Source organism: Ascidiella aspersa, chromosome 1 (genome assembly GCF_963924565.1).
Source record: "Ascidiella aspersa chromosome 1, kaAscAspe10.2, whole genome shotgun sequence".
Taxonomy (NCBI): Eukaryota; Metazoa; Chordata; class Ascidiacea; order Phlebobranchia; family Ascidiidae; genus Ascidiella; species Ascidiella aspersa.
The window spans coordinates 11,007,431-11,028,587 of NC_139447.1; the positions used below are offsets into that span (position 1 = coordinate 11,007,431).

The 21,157-nt window shown below is 42.8% G+C and overlaps 2 protein-coding genes across 2 annotated transcripts in view; one reads left to right on the forward strand and one right to left on the reverse strand.

Annotated features, from left to right (window-relative positions):
- The window catches only part of LOC146167471 (techylectin-5B-like), a 29,276-nt gene that overhangs the window by 4,719 nt on the left and 3,400 nt on the right, over positions 1–21,157 (forward strand). The window lies entirely within an intron of this gene.
- Positions 1,260–7,339, reverse strand: LOC146167472 (uncharacterized). The gene is made up of 3 exons (XM_083391243.1): positions 6,552–7,339; positions 3,965–4,165; positions 1,260–3,392 (listed from the first exon to the last, which is right to left on the reverse strand). Exons 1-3 carry the CDS (start codon positions 7,187–7,189, stop codon positions 2,102–2,104), a joined length of 2,130 nt encoding a protein of 709 aa, XP_083247369.1. The 5' UTR covers positions 7,190–7,339; the 3' UTR covers positions 1,260–2,101.

Here is a 21,157-nt window from a genome sequence, read left to right on the forward strand (position 1 = left end):
TAGCCTTAGGGCCTGGAAAAACTAGGTCCCTTAATTTTTGAAAGGTTAAATTTTTGTATGTATTTTCATTTACTTTTGTAACTTGCTTGGTTTGCAAGATTATAGGCCCTTCTCTAGTAAACAAGCAAAAATTGTTTAATTTACCTTTTTTAGCTTTTAGCTTGTTTGAGCACATTAATGACGTCATTTGGTATCGTACTTGATCTTTCTGGCCAAACATTGCGTAACGGTTCCAGGTCTAGTAGGTCCTGGTTAAGGAGTGTTTATCGACAAGGCTTTGTATTCTAAAGATATATGTTAAAATCGGTTTGGAAGTGATCCATGTCATGTGGTACTATAACCCTCTGATACTATCTATGCCAACCCGATACCCATTTATTAACGCATTTCAGCCATTTTTGCGATCCAGTGCTTTTTCTCTTTTTCCATTGATAAAACAAACAAAAAATCTCAGAAAACCGTGCGAAAGAAACTTTTCAACGCTAAAGTAAAATTGTCCTTTATTAGGCTAAAAATATAACATTTGCTCGTTTTGATTCTACAAAGTTGTTTTTCATAATATTGCCGCCCTATACATCGCGTCGGACTGATAAGTTTAGGTTAATATCAGACAGCGGTATCGGATAAAGTACAAGGTATAGGACTGTGTCCTGTTTAGCGCTATTTGATAATATTAGTTAAACGTATTTTTTTTCCCCAAACAGCTGTTGGTGGTTCATACAACACAAAATCAATACTACTTTCGTGCTGCGCACCTTACGCAATTAATTACAGCTGTTCTGTGGGGGATATATTATAACCATTCTGATGCAATCCGTGTATGTGTGTTCGAGGTCTTGGTTGGATAAATTGATTTGCACATTATTTCAAAGCCCGGAGGGTAAACTAGTGTTCCATATACAAAGCAAAAAACAACCTAGGTTTATATCGTTGTTTAGCTATCGGAAGTTCGTGATCTGGCTATAAAATAACATTCTCCAAACTTCAGCAGTTGACTTTTTTCCCAAGCCGACCTATATAGAATCGTTTAAAGCAGCCCTTGATATTTACCGATAGAGTTACCAAAGAGGCCATTAATAGTAGCTATGTAATCGCCGTGATCAACAACCGGCCCTCCGATCACTTTATGGTTACGTAAGCCTCGTAAGGTAGATTTTACTACATTCTTGTAAGGTGTGGCTAACTCTAAATGGAGAAGATACGCCAGTTTCTGTTGTTACAGTTTCGTGTTAACGGAAATAACCAACACTGTACGACGTACAAATAGAAAAGAAAAACAAAAGAAAAAGGTAAAGTAAAGAGCAGCAACAGTAACAGGAGAACGGCGACATAAAGGAACACCTACAAAGTGTAATCTCGACGGAGCAGTGTACGTTTTTACAATTTACGAAATTCGCTCAATGCGAGAACAGTGCCGAAAGGGAAGGCGAAGTTTAGCGGACGATACCCATGTTTATATATCTTTTTTTATAAACAAACAGTTTACATCGATTCTTTGTCAGCCTTTTTCTGCAATCATTGTTATCCAGTTTTTAAAGTGTTCAAGTGAAACGATGGAAGGCATTTTCTTCATAAGCACAAATACAAAAATGATTTTTTTTACTGGTTTTATATCTCTCTGATGGAACTTGACAGGTGCCATAACAGGAACACGGACTGGAGACGGCATTAGATGGGAGGTCCTACTTCGATGTGCAATTTAAACAATTGATTGTTACGGGGGGAGGGGGGGGAGGGTTGACGCTTCGCAAATACAGTGCAAAACGTTGCGGTACCGACCTGTGAGATAAAACAGTACAAAAGGACAACCGAATGTGCAAGTCGTAGCACTTTAAGCTGCCACGAATTTTATTTTGTAAAACCAAGTGCCCCGCGTAAAGTGCGTGGAACGTTTGCGGCGACGCTGGCTTTGTAGGAATAACTTAAATACCTGAAACAACGCGCAGAAAACGAAAAGGAATGTTGTCTTGTGCAAAGTCTACTCAGCATTTCCTTTTTACCTTGCTCGTCTCAACAAGAGCGTAAAAAAAGAGGGGACACGCCTTCTGGAATTACAACAGCGGCTGTAGGCGCGTTCCAGCCGTGACGTCACGGTGTAACCTTAGCACTGCTTCATGACGTAATTGCACTCGCGCGAATCCTCGGCGCAACGCATCGTGCTGAACACATCGCTGACAATCAGCTCTTCGCGGTTCGCTTGCAGCTGAAGGTCCCGTCGCGGACTCCCACGCACCGAACCAACGCTGCGCCGTTTACGCAGCGCGTGGCGCCAGGACCTACGTAGTCGCCGACAGCAGCAGGCCGCTTTAAACCGGCGGAGATTCTTGCGCGAGAAGCGCTGCACCGAGCGCCGGAAGTAGGGCATCCGCGCGCCGTAGATGAGACAATTCCAGAGGCTGTTGGAAAAGAGCACGGTCATGCAGATCACCAGCGCGCTCACGTCGCGGCTCATCTGGCGCATTTCGAACGCTCCGCGCCCGGCTATCTGCGCGATCACGATCAGCAGAGGCACGATGGCGGTCGAGATGGCGATCACCACCGCCACCAGGGTCTTGACGATGTTCGACTCGAGCGACTTCGAGCGCAGCATCTCGCGCGCGCGGAACACGGACGACTTTCGCCGCAGCCGCGTAGGCGTGCGCGGGTTGCGCTGGGGCTCGACCTTGCGCTCGGCGGGAACTTTGAGGCTCAAAGTCGGCGACGGCGCCGGCGAGAAGACGATGTTAGCGAAGCTTCCCGACAACGGCCCGACGCCCAGCGGGCTTCTGCTGCGCTCGGCATCAGTCCTGTGCCTCACGTCGTCCGGGCAACCTCCCCAGCTGCGCCGACAAAGCAGCTTCTTGGCCACGAAGCAGTCGTCGATCATTTGCGGGTGATGTGGCGGCGTGCTGGGCTGCGAGAGGGTACGCTTGTGGTGGACACCATCCTGAAGGCTGGCTATTTGCTTGATTAGAGCTGTGTCCAGGCTGGACGGGCGCCTCGTAGCCCTGGATGGCGTTGTGACTCCCGCCGGGGATGACATCGTCTTCCGGATCGGCATCTTGTGGATCTGCTTCCTAAGGGGCACCACAGGCGTCGCTGGAGCGGGAGCCGGTGGTAGGACGCACACCGAATCGTCCGATATCTTAGAGTTGGGGTTGAGCGCCTCGCTGTCGTTCGCAAACCTGTCGATGCCGCTTTGCGTGACGTGGCTTTCGGTGACGCTCGGTCGCCGGTGAATACCCCCGTGTCTCCGCCTGCTGCTTCCCCGGCTGCGTTGGCTGCGGCTAAGCGAGCCGTTGCGAGACGAGTAGGAGTTCTTGAGCCGTCGTTTTCGCCGCCACAACGTGAAGCAGATGAGTGAGCTGAAGATCCAGGTGGTGACCAGCGGTAGGAGCAGTGCGCCGGCGTACCTGTGGACAATTGAAATGAACGGCTTGTTATTTGACGTCGTCCTGCTGAACCGGCATCGCTAAGTTTTGATTTGCCCCAAGTCGAAACGCAGAACCCTACGAGGCGCTTCTAAAAGTTACAAATATAAGACTTTGTGTGAAACACCGCGAAGCCGCTATTCACCCAAACGTCTCTGTGCCGTCGATGGCGCGTGCTTAAATTGACGCAAAATATGTTTTGTGGCTACCAACGAGACGCTCTTCCAGCTATTATATATTTATTTTTTTGGCGTTTTAGACTTTTACGGCGTCATTATCAAGTCAATAATATTTATTATATTTTGCTTATCTTAAGTTATAAATACGTGTCGACAAATTTGTTACTTGCCATGTCAACAAATGGCAGCAGGTTTGACTTTGCACTCAATTGGTTTATTTAAACCCCGATTTATACGTACATTCTACTCTACTTTTGATCACATGAATGGCTGACCTTGGATCGTTCGAATGGTTTTATTCGCGTTAATGCCCTAAACTGGGAAGAATCACAAAAACATTGTGGGGACAGGTTGGTTACAATTATAATTGCTTACCAATACGCCATAAAGGACTGCTTTGAGTTAGAGGCAAGGACGACAAACGCGTGGCCGATTGAACTGTACTGGAACTTGGGATAGAGAAAGAGCGGAACCATAGAGAAGAGGACGCCCAGCATCCAGATGAGCACCACGAGGAAGGTGGAGCGCTGCATCTTCAGGCAGCTCAGCGTCTTCAGTTTGCGACGAAACGAGGAGCTGCGGAACAAAAATTAGAATAATTCTTTTGCACTGAAAAATGCGAAAATGTTTGGCGACGAAACAAGCACTTTAAAGAACATTTGGTTATCGAATGATTTGCCATACCGTTAGGTTAATTTGCAAGGCTTCTGTGCTAATTCTCACTTCTCGACTGCTAAGTTTTTAAAATGAATGACGTTGTTTAGTTATATCAGTAATTCTCAACCTTATATGGCTTACGGCACCCCTAAAAAATAATATTAAATTTTCGGCACACTGACTGGAATTTTCGTTGAGTATTTTACTAAAATGTTACTATAAATGCAACTGGAACAACACAATCAACTTAAAACGTTAAGGGAAATGTCTTTTGATATAATGGTCTCTAATCGTACACAAATAGTTATATCAAGAAGCTTACCGATTGAGCAAAAATCAGATTCTTAAACTTCAAAAATATATCTATCGGCACCCTTGAGTATCAGAAATTAAACCCCAGGGCGCCGCGGCACCCCTGTTGAGAACCATTGAGTTACATAGTCACGTACTGCGGTTTGATAATAATAATACAGTGATAAACGCTTTCGGTGAAGGTCGTCGAAACATAATTAGAATCGCATATGTTTTTGACGGTTTAGCGGTTTGTTGGGCAAGGCTTACTCGACAAACAGGGTTCAGCATCCAGACAGCACCATTAAAATCGATTGTTCATCTGCGCCACATTTTCCTTACGCTTGACGTCATGCCTGGACCGCTCCCTTATTACTAGCTCATTTACGGAATTTTGTCGATTTGCAAACACGAATCGATCAAACAACATCAGGAGGAATATCGTTAAATCTGTATTAGGATTTCATTGACGCACTGTGAACGTGTTTAGGCAACCAATTTGACGTCATACAGGGTGACCTTAATCATTGATTGCGACCCATGTGGCACCCCTAACGCTTACCCCCACGGGGATAAAGGCATACGAAACAAAGAGTTCCCTCCAGAAAAAACAAAACATCTTAAGCAAAGGGTGTGACATCAAATCAATAAATTTAACGGCGGCGTAGATTAAAATGATGTTTTCACTCGTTGGAATTTAATTAGCTAATAGTTGGGTCGCAATGTTTTGAACGCGTTAGAACAATAACAGGTGTTGTATCATAGAGTAACTTGAAAAAAACAAAAGCCAAATTCCAAATATCTTTTAAACGATTTTGGATATATTATGAATATATCGTCGGCCGAATTTTATTTTATATTTTCAATATAGCTTCGACCGAATTTTCTAATTTGGTGCGGTATTAGAAGTGTCCAGGTATTATGTCGCTCATCCCGCAGACCCAATTGACTTTAAATGGCGCCCAACCTCGCTTAGTCGCATTTGTACGCAAATGAACAACAAGGCATGGGCTGTCATATGGCGAACGAACGCCTGTTTACGGCAAGAGAGGACGGCGACCTCTGAACGTCAAGTATGGCTGCTGCCCGTGAGCTAATATGGTAAAACGCACAAGTGTTGTGGATGAAATTAAACTCGTTTTCTCGACGCAGCGCTGAATCATTACAACGCACGTATTTCGCCCCACGAGAGTTTAATCGAATCATCAAGGTCCGGATTTGATTGACGGCGCTGCGTTTTGCGAGTTTGACCGCGATAACCCCCGGCGTGAAATATTTTAATTTGCGGCTTTTGTCGGCTAGCGCGGGTCACCGTTTAACAGTAACCGAACTTTGTGAAGAGTCAGTTGGGAACGGCGAGCGATGCGGGAAGGCAACACCACATCGGCGCGCGCCCAGTGGCATTTCGCGAACCTGCACAGGAAACCGAAATCGTGCCATTCCGCCGATGCGCAAATTGCCGTAACTCGGACGAGCTTCCATGCGTCGTTTTTTTTTTGACACTTTGCACGGCTTTCAGCCGGTTAACAGTTACCGAAGCGAGGGTCGGATTAAAAATTGGCAAAAACATACCTACTAAGCTGAAGTATTGCCATTGCCACAAAACCCTAAGCCAGTGCCTTCTCAATCAGCGGGTCGCGAACAATTGATAAGTCGTGAAGCTATTTTAGGTGGGTGGTGATGCATTTCTAATGTTGCAGTTTTCTATTAGATTTCTATGACGAAATTATTGCATTATCATTACGTTACATTTATGCTTGAACTGATAATATTCAATATGCAAACTTAGGTTTCGCATTAATAGTAAATTGCATGTGTATGATTTATTTTCTCATTAATTTGTTTTTTATTCGTTTGATCTCATTGTGGGTCGCACAATAAAACTTGAAGTGGGTTGCGAACTGAAAAAGGTTGGAAATCACTGCCCTAAGCGTTTCAAAATGGTCCTCTGAACAAGCCGTTTAGCTTTACAGTTTCACACGGAGAGCTATAAGGAATTAGTATTTGAAGTTACCTGGAAAGGTTAATGGACTTGGTGCTGATCGGCTTGGTGGACGTGTAAAAGCGGTCGGCGCTGGCCGCCGCCAGAGTGTACATCGACACAAAGACGGCCAGGTGCGTCACAACCCCGACGGAGTTCACGAGCGTCGCGGAGCCGGATCCGGATCCGGACGACAGGGCGCGCTGCGTCAAGCTCCCGTCGGGAATCGAAAGGTTGCCACCGGCGGTTGCGCTTCTGAGGCCCGGGCGGCGTTCGGCGGTTAGCTCATAGTGAAGGAAGGCGAGGACGGTTGGAAGGACCACAGAGCCCACCAGAAGGTCGGCCAGCGCCATCGAGAGCACGTACATCGAGTAGTTCTCCATGGTAGGGTTGCGACGCACGATCCGACGGGTGCTGGGCAGCAGGTTGGCCGCGAGGACGGCGCCGTTCAAGGCGGTCGTAAGCGCGGCGAGCAGCAACAGCAGTGCGGTGAAGCCTTCGATCCGTCGGCGACACGGGCCTGGCATGCAGTCCCACAAAACCGCGGAGGCGCTTCCATTTGGCGCGCCGTTATCGGCGTAGGCGCAGGCGAACGGCCCGCAGAAAGGCACCTCGAACTCGATTAGTTCCAGTTGTCTGTGAGTCGCGCTGGCGTTTGTCAGTAATTCCATTGCTGCTGCAGCGGGGGTAAGCCGGTTCGCCGCCAGTACTTTCTACGCGGCATGTGGACTACGCATCTCTCACTTGCCTATTTTAGTATGTGTATGTATGCAGCGTTTTAACCTGGAGAAAAAATGCGACATGTTCCAACGAGCCATGTATAATTGAACTGTTTTATCTATGCCGTCACGTAGGACTCTGTCACGTGATCAATCGATACCACGATCTACGTGATGAATTTACATGTTACCTGATATTTTGGGACCCGTAATGCAAATCGGAACTAAACCAATCGATAATCCATCAAATTAGTCTGATTGGAGGTTTTTATTACATACCAGATTAACCGCGATTTGGCACTTTCCTGTTTTGCCTATAACAAGCGCGACGCCGTGGATATATGCTCGACTGGCAACACGCGGGTAGCTTTTTCACTAAAAACACCACCCTTTCCTGGCTATGCTTTTGCGAAAATATCCTGTCTCTTGGTTGCGAAATCTTTCTATGAAAACGTTGAGGACGCGTTTGTTTGCAGCCAAAGTAGTGTCCTACTCAAACTCAATCCAACAAGTTAGCATTCGTTTATAAGGAATAATTTAACGGAAAAATCACATTATTGGATATGTTGGTTGCAAAGTTGGTTAGGACGGTTTACCAACAAGCGGGGTTTCCCTACAAAGCATATATATGTATAATTATATATATATATATATGAAATTTAAAAATACGACCGAAATATAATTTAGAACTAAATAGTTCGGCGTGGCTGACAACTATAACACAAGTGCCGAAAAATTTAAGATTATTAGCATAAAACACGCTAAACTACCTTTGGTGCAGCAAAAGTGTCGCGAACGATCAGATAGATTCCTTGTCAGGGGTGCTGTCAGTCGGCTTCCGCGTGTTGTTACCATTTCTCTAACGCTATTTGCGGCCAATTTCCTTTCAAAAAGGAAGGACTGAATGCGGGTAATTACATACGATGTGAACGCACACTTCCCACGCGTTTGACACAAGAACGCACTTTTCCCACGCATTTGACAGGGAAATAACGGCCTACCTTACCCGAATGTGTGTTTATATACAGCAACGCCCTCTTTATATCACAACACTTTTAACAAGGATTGACGCCCAAAACTTTCGAGAGACTCCTGCTACTACTGACTGTACAGAAGCTATTATTCAACCGGCAGCCTTGATCGCCAATCCACGTCGCGAACAAAACCGATGATCGTCGACGATTCGCTCCTGGCTAACTTAATGCACGCGGCGTGGAAGAATGCGTAGCAGTATATATAAAAACACGTCTCGAGCGCATACCTTTTCGGCAAGGCGTACCGGGCCCAAGTGGTGGTCGCGTTTTCAACTGCTGGCGACGTCTACCGTTAAGTAGCTAAAGCGCCGCTACCTCGGCCATACAGTCGGACAAGAGCGCAATTAAAAGGCGAGCGCGGTCGCTGCTTAATCGAGTTGTCAAGCGCGAGGCTGCGGCCAGCCACTAGCCCCAGGCCAAACCGAAGCGCCATCTTCGTGGAAGCGAAACGCACCGCTGAGGACTAGTGACGCTGTACAGCAGTCAACATCCGCGGCCGCTCGACAGGAGAAAGAGCGATTCTCGCTGGATTTACGGCCTTGCCTGGAAGAAGCTAATGCGCGAGTACGTTTGTTCTATATTTGAGGGCAGGTGACAGACCTTAGATGGCAAAATGTTGAGGGAATGCAGCCTAATTTATCGCACCCTGGGCGGCCTGTGTTATTTACCAAGAAACAAACTGTACTCCCAGATGTACCTCCACGGAAACGTCCTTATTATTTTGTAAACCTTTTTACTATCTCCACATCACATACCAGTTGGTGCTTCTACTGTACTCAACAGCACATTTTCACGCATGTGGGCGAAACAGGGTTGAATTCCCGCCGCGCTAAAAAACTGCCTTCAGCGTTTAGCATCTGCTGATTCAGACTATATTATAACCTTGCGTTGTCACCCAGTGAAACACGGATCACCGTCCATCAACGCACGCCTAATTAAGGCGGCTTTTCCGCTTACTGATCGGATAAACGTTACAGGCGTTTTTTACAGGGTGGAGAATTGCGGTCAGACTGGTGGCTGCCTTTGTATGCGCGCGGGTTGGGCTTGTTTACGCCAAAATGGGTGGTTCGGCGGCGCGCTAACGCTTTAGGTTAATAGCAACAACAACAACAACATCAGCAGAAGCAGCAGTTGTGGTTAACAATGGCCCAAGCAACAGAAGTCTATCACCGGACATGACATATGCAGCAGGCAGTTCCGCAAATAGGCAAATTAGAAACAACAGTGCGCCGTCTACATGCATATACAACATATACGCAAACATGTTTGCGCAACAACAGCCCTTGTGAAAAGTTACGTCAAGCTTACAACGTAATTCTACTCTATAACTGCCGAAGCATTATTATTGTGGCCTCAAGATTAAATGTGCAGATGCCTTAAACGCGCCCATATATTCTTTGGTTGGTATCCATATTGCCCAAAATATTACAGGAAAACTAGTACAATATCTACTCGGGAGTTCCTTTTCAAAAGTCACGCACCCGATAATTGATAATAATCCTAATTCACGCTCCTCTAACAGATCCTGGCTTGTAAATTGTTATCTGATCTCATCGACAATATACTTGTTATGAATAGAATCAGGGGTTCTAACTGATAAGAAAGTTTCTGCCTTCATATATAGATTGTTTATTCAAGCAGTTGTTTCAAGGTGCAACAATTTTATAGCTGTGAAAATTACAGTGGCGACACCACCTTTTCATGTGTGCGGACATCATTTACAATTCACTTTTAAACTGCGTTTTCATAGTGCGCTTTTTTAGAAATTCTAAAGCAGTGGTTCCCAAACTTTTTTGGCTCGCGGCACACAAAAAAATCTCAACTACTTCAAGGCACACCTTTAACAGAACAACAATAGAGTAATTTTACAATCGCCCTTAACACACGACAATCTATATGTAAATGTCTTAATATTATCAATTTTGTAATAAATATAGGGCGTATATTTAAGTCTAAAATGCTTGCGTGTATGCCTAGTGGTAATACAAATACTTTATTTTTTTTAAATTACAGTAAGTTTTGTGGCGCACTTGACAATCTCTTGAGGCACAGTAGTGTGCTGCGGCACACAGTTTGGGAATCACTGTTCTAAAGCATTTATAAACTATTAAATGCGTCACAACTGTTATGTTTGTATAAGCCAACCCCCCTAAAAAAAAACCCTTATAATCCAATTAACTTCCCATAGAAGTCTATGATCAAAAACAGGAAAGCGCCGCTGATCGCTTTATCTGAACTACCTTTCTTCTGATTATGTGAATAGCAAGCCACAGCGCAAACTAACCGCTTTCGGGAACGACGCGAACCCGTTTGCCCCCTTTCCTATCCTTCCTCTGCCACACTGACTCAGCGCTCGTATCTAACTGTACACAACAACCGAGCCTATCTGTCCCGAACCATCAGTAGCAATAAGGTGGGCAAGCTACGTCGCCCCTAAGGCAGCGTTGCTAAGCCCTATACGGCTGGCACATACAAATAAACGGTGAATATCGTGTAGTAGATATAGCTAAGTAAAACGTTCACCTGAGTCGTTTAAATTGCCGAGAGTTAAAAGCAACCGAAATCACGGTCCTCTTCATGCAGTGGCTTGCGATATTTTGATACCAATACAAGCAAGTGCTGGCTTAGGTTACATGGCCTCAGCTGTCCTGCTATTGCGGCGTTGGGAGAGCGTGCGCGGCAAACGGCGCGTGGAAAACGCAACGGAAAGCGTGACACGGCACGGGGCGCTGCGGTGACATAACTTCCAGCCGCCCGCGACGACGCGCTGCCGAGAAAATGAGCCGCGTATATCTGCGGGAAAGGCATACCTTCTCTCACACTTTAAGTTTTCAAAGTGACTGTTCGCTCAGCAGGGATTCAGTCGACCGGGCGACTGGGAGGGCTATGTATTGTCCAGGACGACTCGCTACGATGACTAGTTTTCCTCTCATGGCCACTAACTTTATAACGCTGTTAAAGTGTGGGGTTATGAAAAGCTTTTTCCTAGGTAGCTTTTCGGTAAAACGCTTTAAAACAGGGCTATAAACGATAGACTCAACGTCTATAATCGAGTGTTTTCAAATCAAAAGTTATAATTACTGGATCTCCGCTCGATTTAGTTGGGTGACCAACATGCTGTAGTTCACATGTTCGATTTATTGAGATGGTTTTGAGCAATATTTCCTGCAAAATTTGGCAGAATTGCGAAAGTAATTTTAGGACAATGCCCATTTTAATAAAAATGGGCTTCATTAATACTATGCGTTGTCGCGAAAAAAAAAATTGAACCCAATTACAATCGGATTACGGGATTTTAAATTGATTTCTAAGCAATATTTTGTGAGAAATAACATTTAAATTAAACACTCTTCGACAGTGCCTCTGTTTAATTCAAATATTTACATCAGTGCACACGATTACAAAGACTGCTTACAACACGCGAAGACACCTTTAAAAAAGCGATAAAAACCCTTCCGTTTGCCACTGCATCTGCTGGTACTACTAACGTTGCTGCTTCTCCGGCCGCTACGGTCTTTTTTTATAATTCAACAAAGGATGATTGGTTTAACTCGCCGCCCGCGCATTCGACCAGTAAGGGTAGCTAAAGATCTCGCGATCCTCTGCTCTTTGCGTTTCAGCCGACGACGCTGTCACGTTCGCCTGCCTTTTTCACTTTCTTCACTTCCCAGTCGCGTGCGGCCCGACTCGACGAAAAGCCAAGCAAATCACGCGTTCGATTCCGCATGGACGCGAGTTTGGTGTAATCAGGATATTGTTTCTTATACTTTTAAGCGATCGCACCTTTTGAGCTTTTATGAAATGTTTTCGTATCCCATGTTTACGATGGACGACGGCAGTAAATAAAATTGTAATAATACGAATTAAACTCAAGGTATTTATAACTAAAGCGTTGAATGCAAGCATTAAAAGAGTCTTGTAAGTTCAACAATATTTACAACCCACACAACAATCAGTTAATTTTCTAATGGCTTTTTGTTGTTGCTTTTGGTAAATTACGCATTATTCACAAATATGCCTGATGAGCGCTTAAATTCACACTGCATATCGTAACCCCTGCTATGGTGCTTCGTACCCCCGAGGGGTACACGTAACCCTGGTTAAGAACCCCTGGGTATAAGGTTTAAAGTAATCGGAAACCTTCTAATCCAAGCGCTATTTCTGCTACTGCAAGCGGTTTCAAAAAGCGGTACAATCAGCCACAAACGACAATCGACCGCGGTCTTTGATACTTTGACGTCTGTAAGCCTTTATTTGTTTGTAAAGTGTATTACCCTTGCTGATACGCACATTGACTAACTCTCCACACGCTTGGTTATTCTTGTTACACTCACGCTATCATTGCGGATGCGCTAAGAACACCACGCATTGGCATTCTATTGGCCGACATTACCCGCCTACTGGCCTCCCAAACTTCGTGGACGATACTTTCTGCTGCAGTCAAAAAACGAAATAGTTCAGTCTAAATTAATTCATTACAAGACCTTGCATACAAAAGAAATGGCAAGTTTCCTTGCACGTGTCTTACCAAGGACAAACTCGACGCCGCTTATGTGTGTTGTAAGTCCATCAGTCGCCCAATGATACGGCGTGAATTTTCCTGAAATTTCGAGGCCTGCGCGATGCCTTAAATAAGTAGGTCTACGACTGAAAAAATATCATTTTCATTGCAAACAAACCCATGAAATTGAGGATAATATAAATATGTTTGTATTTGCAATGGTATGACAAAATATTGTATAAGTCACATTTGTTAAATTTATATGAAAAAAATCTCAAGCGTCGACTTTAATAAAAAGATCAATCTTATAAGCAAGGACATTTCGGCAGCCCAGCAAATCGAGCGCGGAAAAGCAGGCAGCAGGCGAGCATATAGAGGCGCCGTGCACCTTATCGGTGGCTTTTCCCGGTTCCTCCGCATTCGCGGCCCCGGGAACCGCTGGCCGATCGATCTCCGGCGAATTTGCTTGCAAAAAATTCGCGTTTAAACTCCGGGAAAATCGATTCGAGGTCGGATCTGGCTAGCCGGTATCCTACCCGTAAACACACTGTATTTATGCTTGGTTCGCCCGCGAATTATTGAGGTCGCATTAATTTTGACCACTTTCAACGTCCTTTTCGTAATTTTGCTGCGGTTTAAGAGTGGAAAGTTGCTCTTAAGAGCCGACCTCACCCCCAAAGCTTAGTTTTAACCGATACCATTTTTTCGTATTGGAAATACATGCCTTGTTTAATAAAAGGCCTACAGAATAAAAACACCAAAACTTTTCCTTGTTTAGAAGTATTGGGAAATGCCTCAAGCTTATAGATTGTTAAAACAAGAAAAGATTAGACCGACACTTGTGATATACACCAGGTTTAAAATTGCCATATTTACAAGGGACTTCAAGGGAACCGGACAGAGGTAAAAGGCATTACTGCCTTTCTGAGTTTGTCTTATTTTTATTACTTCCTTAGACCATTTGTTGCGCCAGCCAGTGCGACAATTCCAGCAAAAAAGGCGTTAACGAGGTTATAAATTTACCTTCGGAGTGGCGCGAGGGTAATTCGATTTTAAGGCGACAACAAACTCCAAAGGGACCCGCTCTTTGATGAGGTCGAATATTTGAGGTTTAAAAGTTTAGGTTAAACCTCAAAGCCGGCGCCCGCTGCAACTTCGCTAACCGTTCGACGAGCTGCCAAGAAAATGCCGGCGAAGAGCGGCGCGATTTTGTGTGACGTAGGCGACAGGCACAAGTGCCAACTGTTTAACCTGCTTCACGTCGTCTGCACTTGTTTTGTGGCGTGTAAGCGGCTGCCTTTGACGCACTTCGCACCGCGTCGTGTGACGTGTACGCGATACACTCCATTTCTCGGCTTCATTTGATTGAGTTGCAATTGAGACTGCTCTCAACTTTGCACTGAGTTGCAATCGAGAAAGCTCTTAACTTTGCATCTCAATTAACTGACGATACTTCTTTGGCTTCTCACACCCACAAAAAAAAATTGACAAAAACGTTTTATCTTTTTAATCCCGACCTTTATAGTGTGTGGTTGAAAAGTCAACCAATGAAATTGTTTATAAGATAATTGCGACAATAGTATTTTTTGCTAGGTGTTGCTGGACCACGCTTATATTCTGCCCATTTTAAAACTGTGCGGCAAATATTTACGAATGTCTGAATTTGCGCCAAAATATGGTAGCGATGAATTAATAACAGTTACCTTGCGTTTCACATTTAAAAAAACAAATCAAAAATTATATAAATTAACAGTACGTATAAATCAACAGTCAGGAATTTTTGTGACAGAGTGTGGTTTGCCCAAAACGAGATTCAAAGCGGCCAACATGAAACATCACAGCGAACATCTGCAGCCAAAATGTAGAGCCCGCCTTTAATTGGCGCTGCTTACAATATTTATAACAAAGTTAAAGTATGGTGAATCATATCCAAAGACCAACACTTACCACGGTTAAGGTCGCCGTTTTAACGTTGTACGCACCCGGGTTCGCTTTAATTAAGGCGAATAGTGGCGCTGGCATTTGAACACCGGCAATCTTTGTCTCAAAATACCTCGGAAACTTTTTCGCACTGCGGTCACGTTCATTCCCGACACTTTTTCGAAAGTACCTTCTCTGCAAACTCTAATAAATCGCTTTCCATTGAAATTACCTATTTCCAACAGAACTACCTCCGAAGCAATTACACCAGGGTGCAGCGTCTAATCGCTTTCCCGTCAAGTAGAATTACACCTAAATGCCACTTACATATTTTTCCTATTTATTTTTTTCTATCTTTGGCGTTGCGAAACCTGTAATTGCAGATAAACATTGAAGAGTTGATACACCACCATTTACGCGGTTAGGACAAAAAACAGCTTTTTATTGTGGCGCATAAAACTGAAATCGCACTTGCTTTGAGAGCTAGCTAAAGCACCAAGTTCCAACCTCTACATAGTCTACATTACTTGTACATTTATATATAAAAAAAAAAGAATAATTTTCCCAACACAACTGACAGACGCAATGCCTAACGTTTTGTGCGTAAAACTGTACAACTACCAAACCTAACTTATCACGTTGTCAAATGCTAAGGAAAAGGCGAGTGCTTGGCAAACGCGTCCTTGTGGTAGATCAAACATGTCGCACGTACATTCCGTTGAATTTAATTTATTCGCTGTCGCCGTCGCTGGACCGCTCGCCCTTCGTCCGACTCTGGCGCAATAGAAGCTGCTAATCATATAGACTTTCACTTGACAGGCGGCGAAAGACCCTGTTGAGAAACCGTTTGTTGAATGAACCTCTGTTTATAGTCCCCGGGTTTTCACTTAGTGTGGTCATCTGAAAACATGAACTGATTGTGGGCTGATTTGATTACGCAATATGTCTAACTATACCGACGCCACCATTATAACGCTATTTGGTTTTAAATCCGTATCCATACGACATTCAAGAAAAAGCGCGTGCATACCAAACAGGAAACATGTTCCAATCGTTTTTCACAAAGCAAAAATAAATCTTTTTCGCTCTGCCTCGTATCCATACGACATTCAAGAAAAAGCGCGTGCATACCAAACAGGAAACATGTTCCAATCGGTTTTCACAAAGCAAAAATAAATCTTTTTCGCTCTGCCTCTTAATCCGTAATAGTACAAAAGTGTTTTCATACGCAAAACAACCCACGAACGCAATACGTATATTATTTAGAAAAATGTTGACGCCATCCAAGAAACAAGGTATTGTTTTACGCCATCCAAGAAACAAGGTATTGTTTACTCTGGTAGCGCAATATATGTCTTGCTGTCAAAATCGCATGCTCACGAAACTGATAACGTCATGACTGAAGCATTTTTCAGCGGAATGCGTTATACGTCACACATTGACCTAGAAAAAAATCGACTTTCTTGATAAACAGATTACCTTTTAGAAAAATTCCAAGCTTCTAAGGATATACAAACAAGGATAACTAAAATTGCTATACACCTAATTGTTAGAATCTTGGAGTCTTTTTTAACCTGAAGTGATGTTATATACCACCAGTAATTTTAAAAACTAGGCCCGGATAAGAGCAAAACGTCCAGGATTTTCGTTTCTTTATTATCCGCCGAATCGCATTAACGGCGGCAAACTGCGATTTTGACGCTATTGCCGTCGTAAGCCGCCTTAAGCACGCTAATGTGCGGTGCAAACAGCATAACCGTTCAATGGGAAAGTTGTAATCCCGAAATTGTGGCAGATTTGGGGTTCGTTATAGCACTGTACGACATGTGCGCTGCTGCTTTGCGTTTTAATTGAAATTTGCAGCTGTTTCTAAGATTAACAAAAAAAGATTGATAAATCATCGATTGCGATATTGCTTATTGAAAACGTGATTGGTGGATGATGAAGTGAAGATATTGATTTACGACTGGTTGTATGCGTTACCTTTAAATCATTTCATTTGGTCAAACTACTTTATTATAAAAGCGCATTAGTAGCATGTTTCCACCTGTTGCTATATAGCGTTTTTTGATGTAAAATGGCCTCTGCGGTAGGCGATTTACCGCAGGGATAACAGCATTAATAAAGCGGATAAAATAAGATTTAATGATTCGATTAACAATATCCATTTACCAATGGCTAATGTGAGATCGTTTAGGCTTCAAAAACGAACTCACGTCCTTATTAATAAAAAAAAAATGTACAAAATAACTTTACAAGATCAGAACTAATCAAAAAATGTCGCTTGTTTTCTTGTAACATACCGCGGCAGATGACGTATTTAGTTTGCATGATTCGAGGCGAAGAAACGAATTTCTGCAGAATTAAGTTGTCTGCGCCTGCCCCTGGTTTAGTGCCTCGCCGAAATCGTTTTTCAGAAGCAAATTTCCGGAGAATATTGCAACAGCGCATCTCCCCTTTCTCCTCAGTGTGTGCGTATTATGACCGCAGGGGGCAGCGACATAACCTAACTTTCGATTAAATCTTTCAGGTTTGCCGCTTCATTGTCCGCCGATCGATATTTTGCGGCCGTAAACTTGACTGGCAGCGGTTTGAAAATCGAATATGGGGACGATTTAAATTATGTTTGTTCAGGAAACTGGGCTCGCTCAGAGGTGGAATAACAACTTTTTGGATTTGTTTTTGAAAAGCAAGTATTCAACAGCTTTCGCATTGCTTGCTCCCAAAGCTTTTAAACGGATTCCATGTTTTTTAAATCGTCTTATCAAAGTCTAGAGTAGTGGTTCTTTTCTTTTTTCTACCACCCCCACCTTTGGTAATTGCCTTGTGACTGCGCCCCAGATATTAAATAATTATTATATTAAAAGCGGCATTTTTCGAAAACGTATCAGTGAGGAAACATGAAAATACAGAAGGTGACTCTTGATCGCGCGATGCTCGTACTTGATATTTTGTATTTTATCAAGCAGATAAAAACAAACATGTTGTTAGGGCATTGACTCCAGAGTTGTAAGACTGCACAGTAACCACGTAAAAATGTCGCCCGGTGCGCTTAACATTGCATAAATCGTGTTTCAAAAGGTGTGGTGACACACAATGCAATGGCTAAACTCAAAATAACAAATAGGCTCGTTCCCCACCAATTGTGATATATGACTGACAGGTTTGCACAAAGCTCCAAAAAATTAAGTTGGAAAAAACAAATTGTCGAGAGGGTGTCATCTTGCCTATTTCCTTTGTACAACTCAAACCTCCATCAACCTTATCATACTGTTCTGACCAAACATAGCCCAAATCGGCTATAATGAGTAGCAATTTAATCCAAAAAACAATAAACTATGAACCCAAAAGTTGCAAATCGCACAATCATGAGCCATTTTTCTTCAGTTACACATGTGCAAATTTCATGTAAAGTATAGGATCGCATACAGGCAAAATTAACAACAAACGCAACATGAAACTAATAACATCCTTATAAAAGGTTACATATTGGAGTAGAGCTCGCGTCTAGAGGCACAACAATGTGGAGTTTTTACGTGGACAGTAAACTCCTGACATTGATCCTTTTTGATAAGAAACCTATATACTTTTATCATTTAGCGATATTTACCCAAACCAATTGATATTAGTGAAATGTTTCTGCCTAAATCGAGGCATTGGCGTATAAAGACCTAAAAAAATTTATGTTTTTGCGTTATTTGCATTATATTCTGATTCAAAATATAAGAAATTGATTGTTTTTTGTTATTTTAAAATTTGGTAAAAAGGATCGATGTTTTAGGTTTTGTGATAAGTTGCAGGGTGCACATTCCACAGCCCGTTACATTATTAGATATTTTTTAAATTATAGCATATTTTGAAACACTGTTCCAATATATTTTAAACTCTGTTGTCTGGTCTACATGAATCGGTAAAAAGATCTTTTAAGGTCGCTTGCAAAAACAACTATTTTACTCCGTGTATGTTGTTTGGGCCACGATCAACTATGCAAACGTCCATTAGCAGTGTTGTAAACAAGTCATTTTGAAATTACTTAATTCCAAGTAAAGTCATTTTGAATAAATACCAAGTCAAGTCCCAGTCAAGTCATAATTAGAGCAAGACGATTTCAAACAGGATAAATAACCCAATTTTATAATAATTAAAAAAAAACACTTCATTTCAACCCAAGTCATTTGTCCTAAAGACCTAAGTCAAGTCATTTAAAAGCATTGACTTAGTTGCACTTAAGTCAAGTCGTTCACTTTTAAAAGGTGTGTCCACTCCTATAAACGTGGGATCCCCTCTTATATCCGCCATGCCCTCGCAAGAAATTTCCTCGGCTAAGAGCCGCGGTAAACTCTTCCCTCAACCTGCTTCGACGCGCACGTCGGATTTTGTTTCCGGCTCGGGTTAATTCGACCAGCACCTCGCTAATTCGTTATGGCGCTTGATCACAGGCTATACTTTTCAGCTTCACCTCTTGCCATCGTCGAAGACCGCTGACGCACGTGCACACAACGGCGTTTCGTTTCTCCGTCGCGCTCCGGTGCACACGTTACGTCACGTCGCCTGTTTTTCGGTCCGGGGCCGCGGCGATCCGATTTGGCGATTAATCGCTGACGGCGATTCGATACCACAGACACGGTTTCTTTTTCACCGCGAGACAGGGACACGGCGCATTACGTCACTAATGGATGCGGTAACGCCGGAAAGATTTTATTTTCCATCGCGGGCTGAGAACATATTTACATTTTACAGCCGTTTCGATTTTTACCCTTGCGACTTTGAACATTTCGAATTGGATCTGCTTTGCATAAGTTCTTACAAAAAACACACTTCCAACGCACTGTGTTATGTTTTTAAAATGCATTTTTGCTGCTGAAACATCGGGTTCTTGACCACAACAGTTAGTGAACCGGCTGGAATGTTGTTTGCACATTGCTATGTTGAAAATGAATAAGAGTTATTCGAAACGTTCAAAATGATACCTACTTCTGTATGGGCTTTGATATTCTTATTACGTCTTACTACAACCTTCAACCATTATGCTCCAAAGTTTGTTGTTTGTTTCGAATATCTGTGGACACAACGTAACGCCTTACCGGTTGATGTAATCTCGCGCTGGTGTCAATCATCTTCAAGTAAAGAGAATTTAATGTACAGTGAAGTAATCCAAACAGTTTGCGCGTGCTGCTCCAAAAATGCTAATTTTTTAACAGATATTTGTTCTTATGTCTGTAGCGCTCTGATATCAGTTCTCTTCATGACCGAATTTTATAAGAATACTGCTTACTTGGCGAACAATACGCTTTCTGACTTAACAAACTTTTCGCCGTTTTGTTTAAAAAACAAATTCATTCAAAAATTATAATAAAATGTGACTCGAGATTGAATACGCATAATAACAATAGACGTTTTATGGTGCGAGCTGCCACTAAAAATAAGATGCAATACAGACCTCAATTAAAATATTTGTGCTATATACAAACGTTTACAATATTGCTAATGTATAGATATACTTTATTTTTTTTCCGATTTTTGTAAGTTTGCTTAATGTGTTGCTTTTTGTACCTCAAGCCTACAAATATCAGTACCATTAGATTAGATTATTATCGGTATGATGGGATTAAATTACCAAACTTTAATTCTGAGGATGGCCAATACATTATATACCTGTTTAAATGGCGAGGCGCCTTGAGATACAAGATGCCTATAGCACGAGAAATTAATCCGAGTAATTGAACATAACAATAACTGACGAACATCGTGAATTAACAAATCGAGCATAACCCTACTTAAGGTCATTCCACCGCGTGTTTTTTATGTTTCATGGCGGAATGATTTCGCATAGGTTTTCCTGATTTTCTATCAAGGTGCCCCAACCGAGAATCCACATATAGGCCTGCTGCGCAGTGGCAACGCAATGATCAATAGGTCCCTAGCAGCGCAGCTGATAAGCCCGTCATTTTAATCAATTTTCCACTTGTCCATCGGCCCTATTTGGCTGAAGGTCTGCTGCAGCATTGTAAAAGCCTTTTAAATCGGAAAGCGGATCATGAAAAGACACAATCCCTAACTTTAAACAATCGGACATGTTGTTGCAATGTTTTTTGTTGCTCATTAAAGTTTTTATTCAGTTTTTACGCCTTTGTTGGAGCGTATGCTTAGAGTCTTTGACAATCACATGATGAAACTCTGAAAGGCTCGTCAAATTAAAGCGCACTTAAGCTGCTAGTATTGCTTATTTTTTAACCAAAAAGAGTGCTTTTATGGTTAGGTCAAAATGGAATATAAATGGGGGTGGTTTGAAATGGATGGGATAAAAGGAATTATTTTCTTGTGAAAGTTTGTTTATTATACTTGATACCTTGTTTGTACACTCACATGCTAATGTAGGCGTAAATAATGCAGGTGGTATATAAAAATACTCGTTATGGATATCTCCAAATTATTTTTGCGATGATCGACCTGGTCTGTAATTGA

Excerpts from the sequence above, each read along its gene's own strand:
- LOC146167472 (XM_083391243.1), bottom strand. The coding sequence starts at position 7,189 with ATGGAATTACTGACAAACGCCAGCGCGACTCACAGACAACTGGAACTA. Across the intron at positions 4,166-6,551 it reads AAGTCCATTAACCTTTCCAG|CTCCTCGTTTCGTCGCAAAC; the intron begins GTAACTTCAAAT and ends TTTGTTCCGCAG. Across the intron at positions 3,393-3,964 it reads CAGTCCTTTATGGCGTATTG|GTACGCCGGCGCACTGCTCC; the intron begins GTAAGCAATTAT and ends AATTGTCCACAG.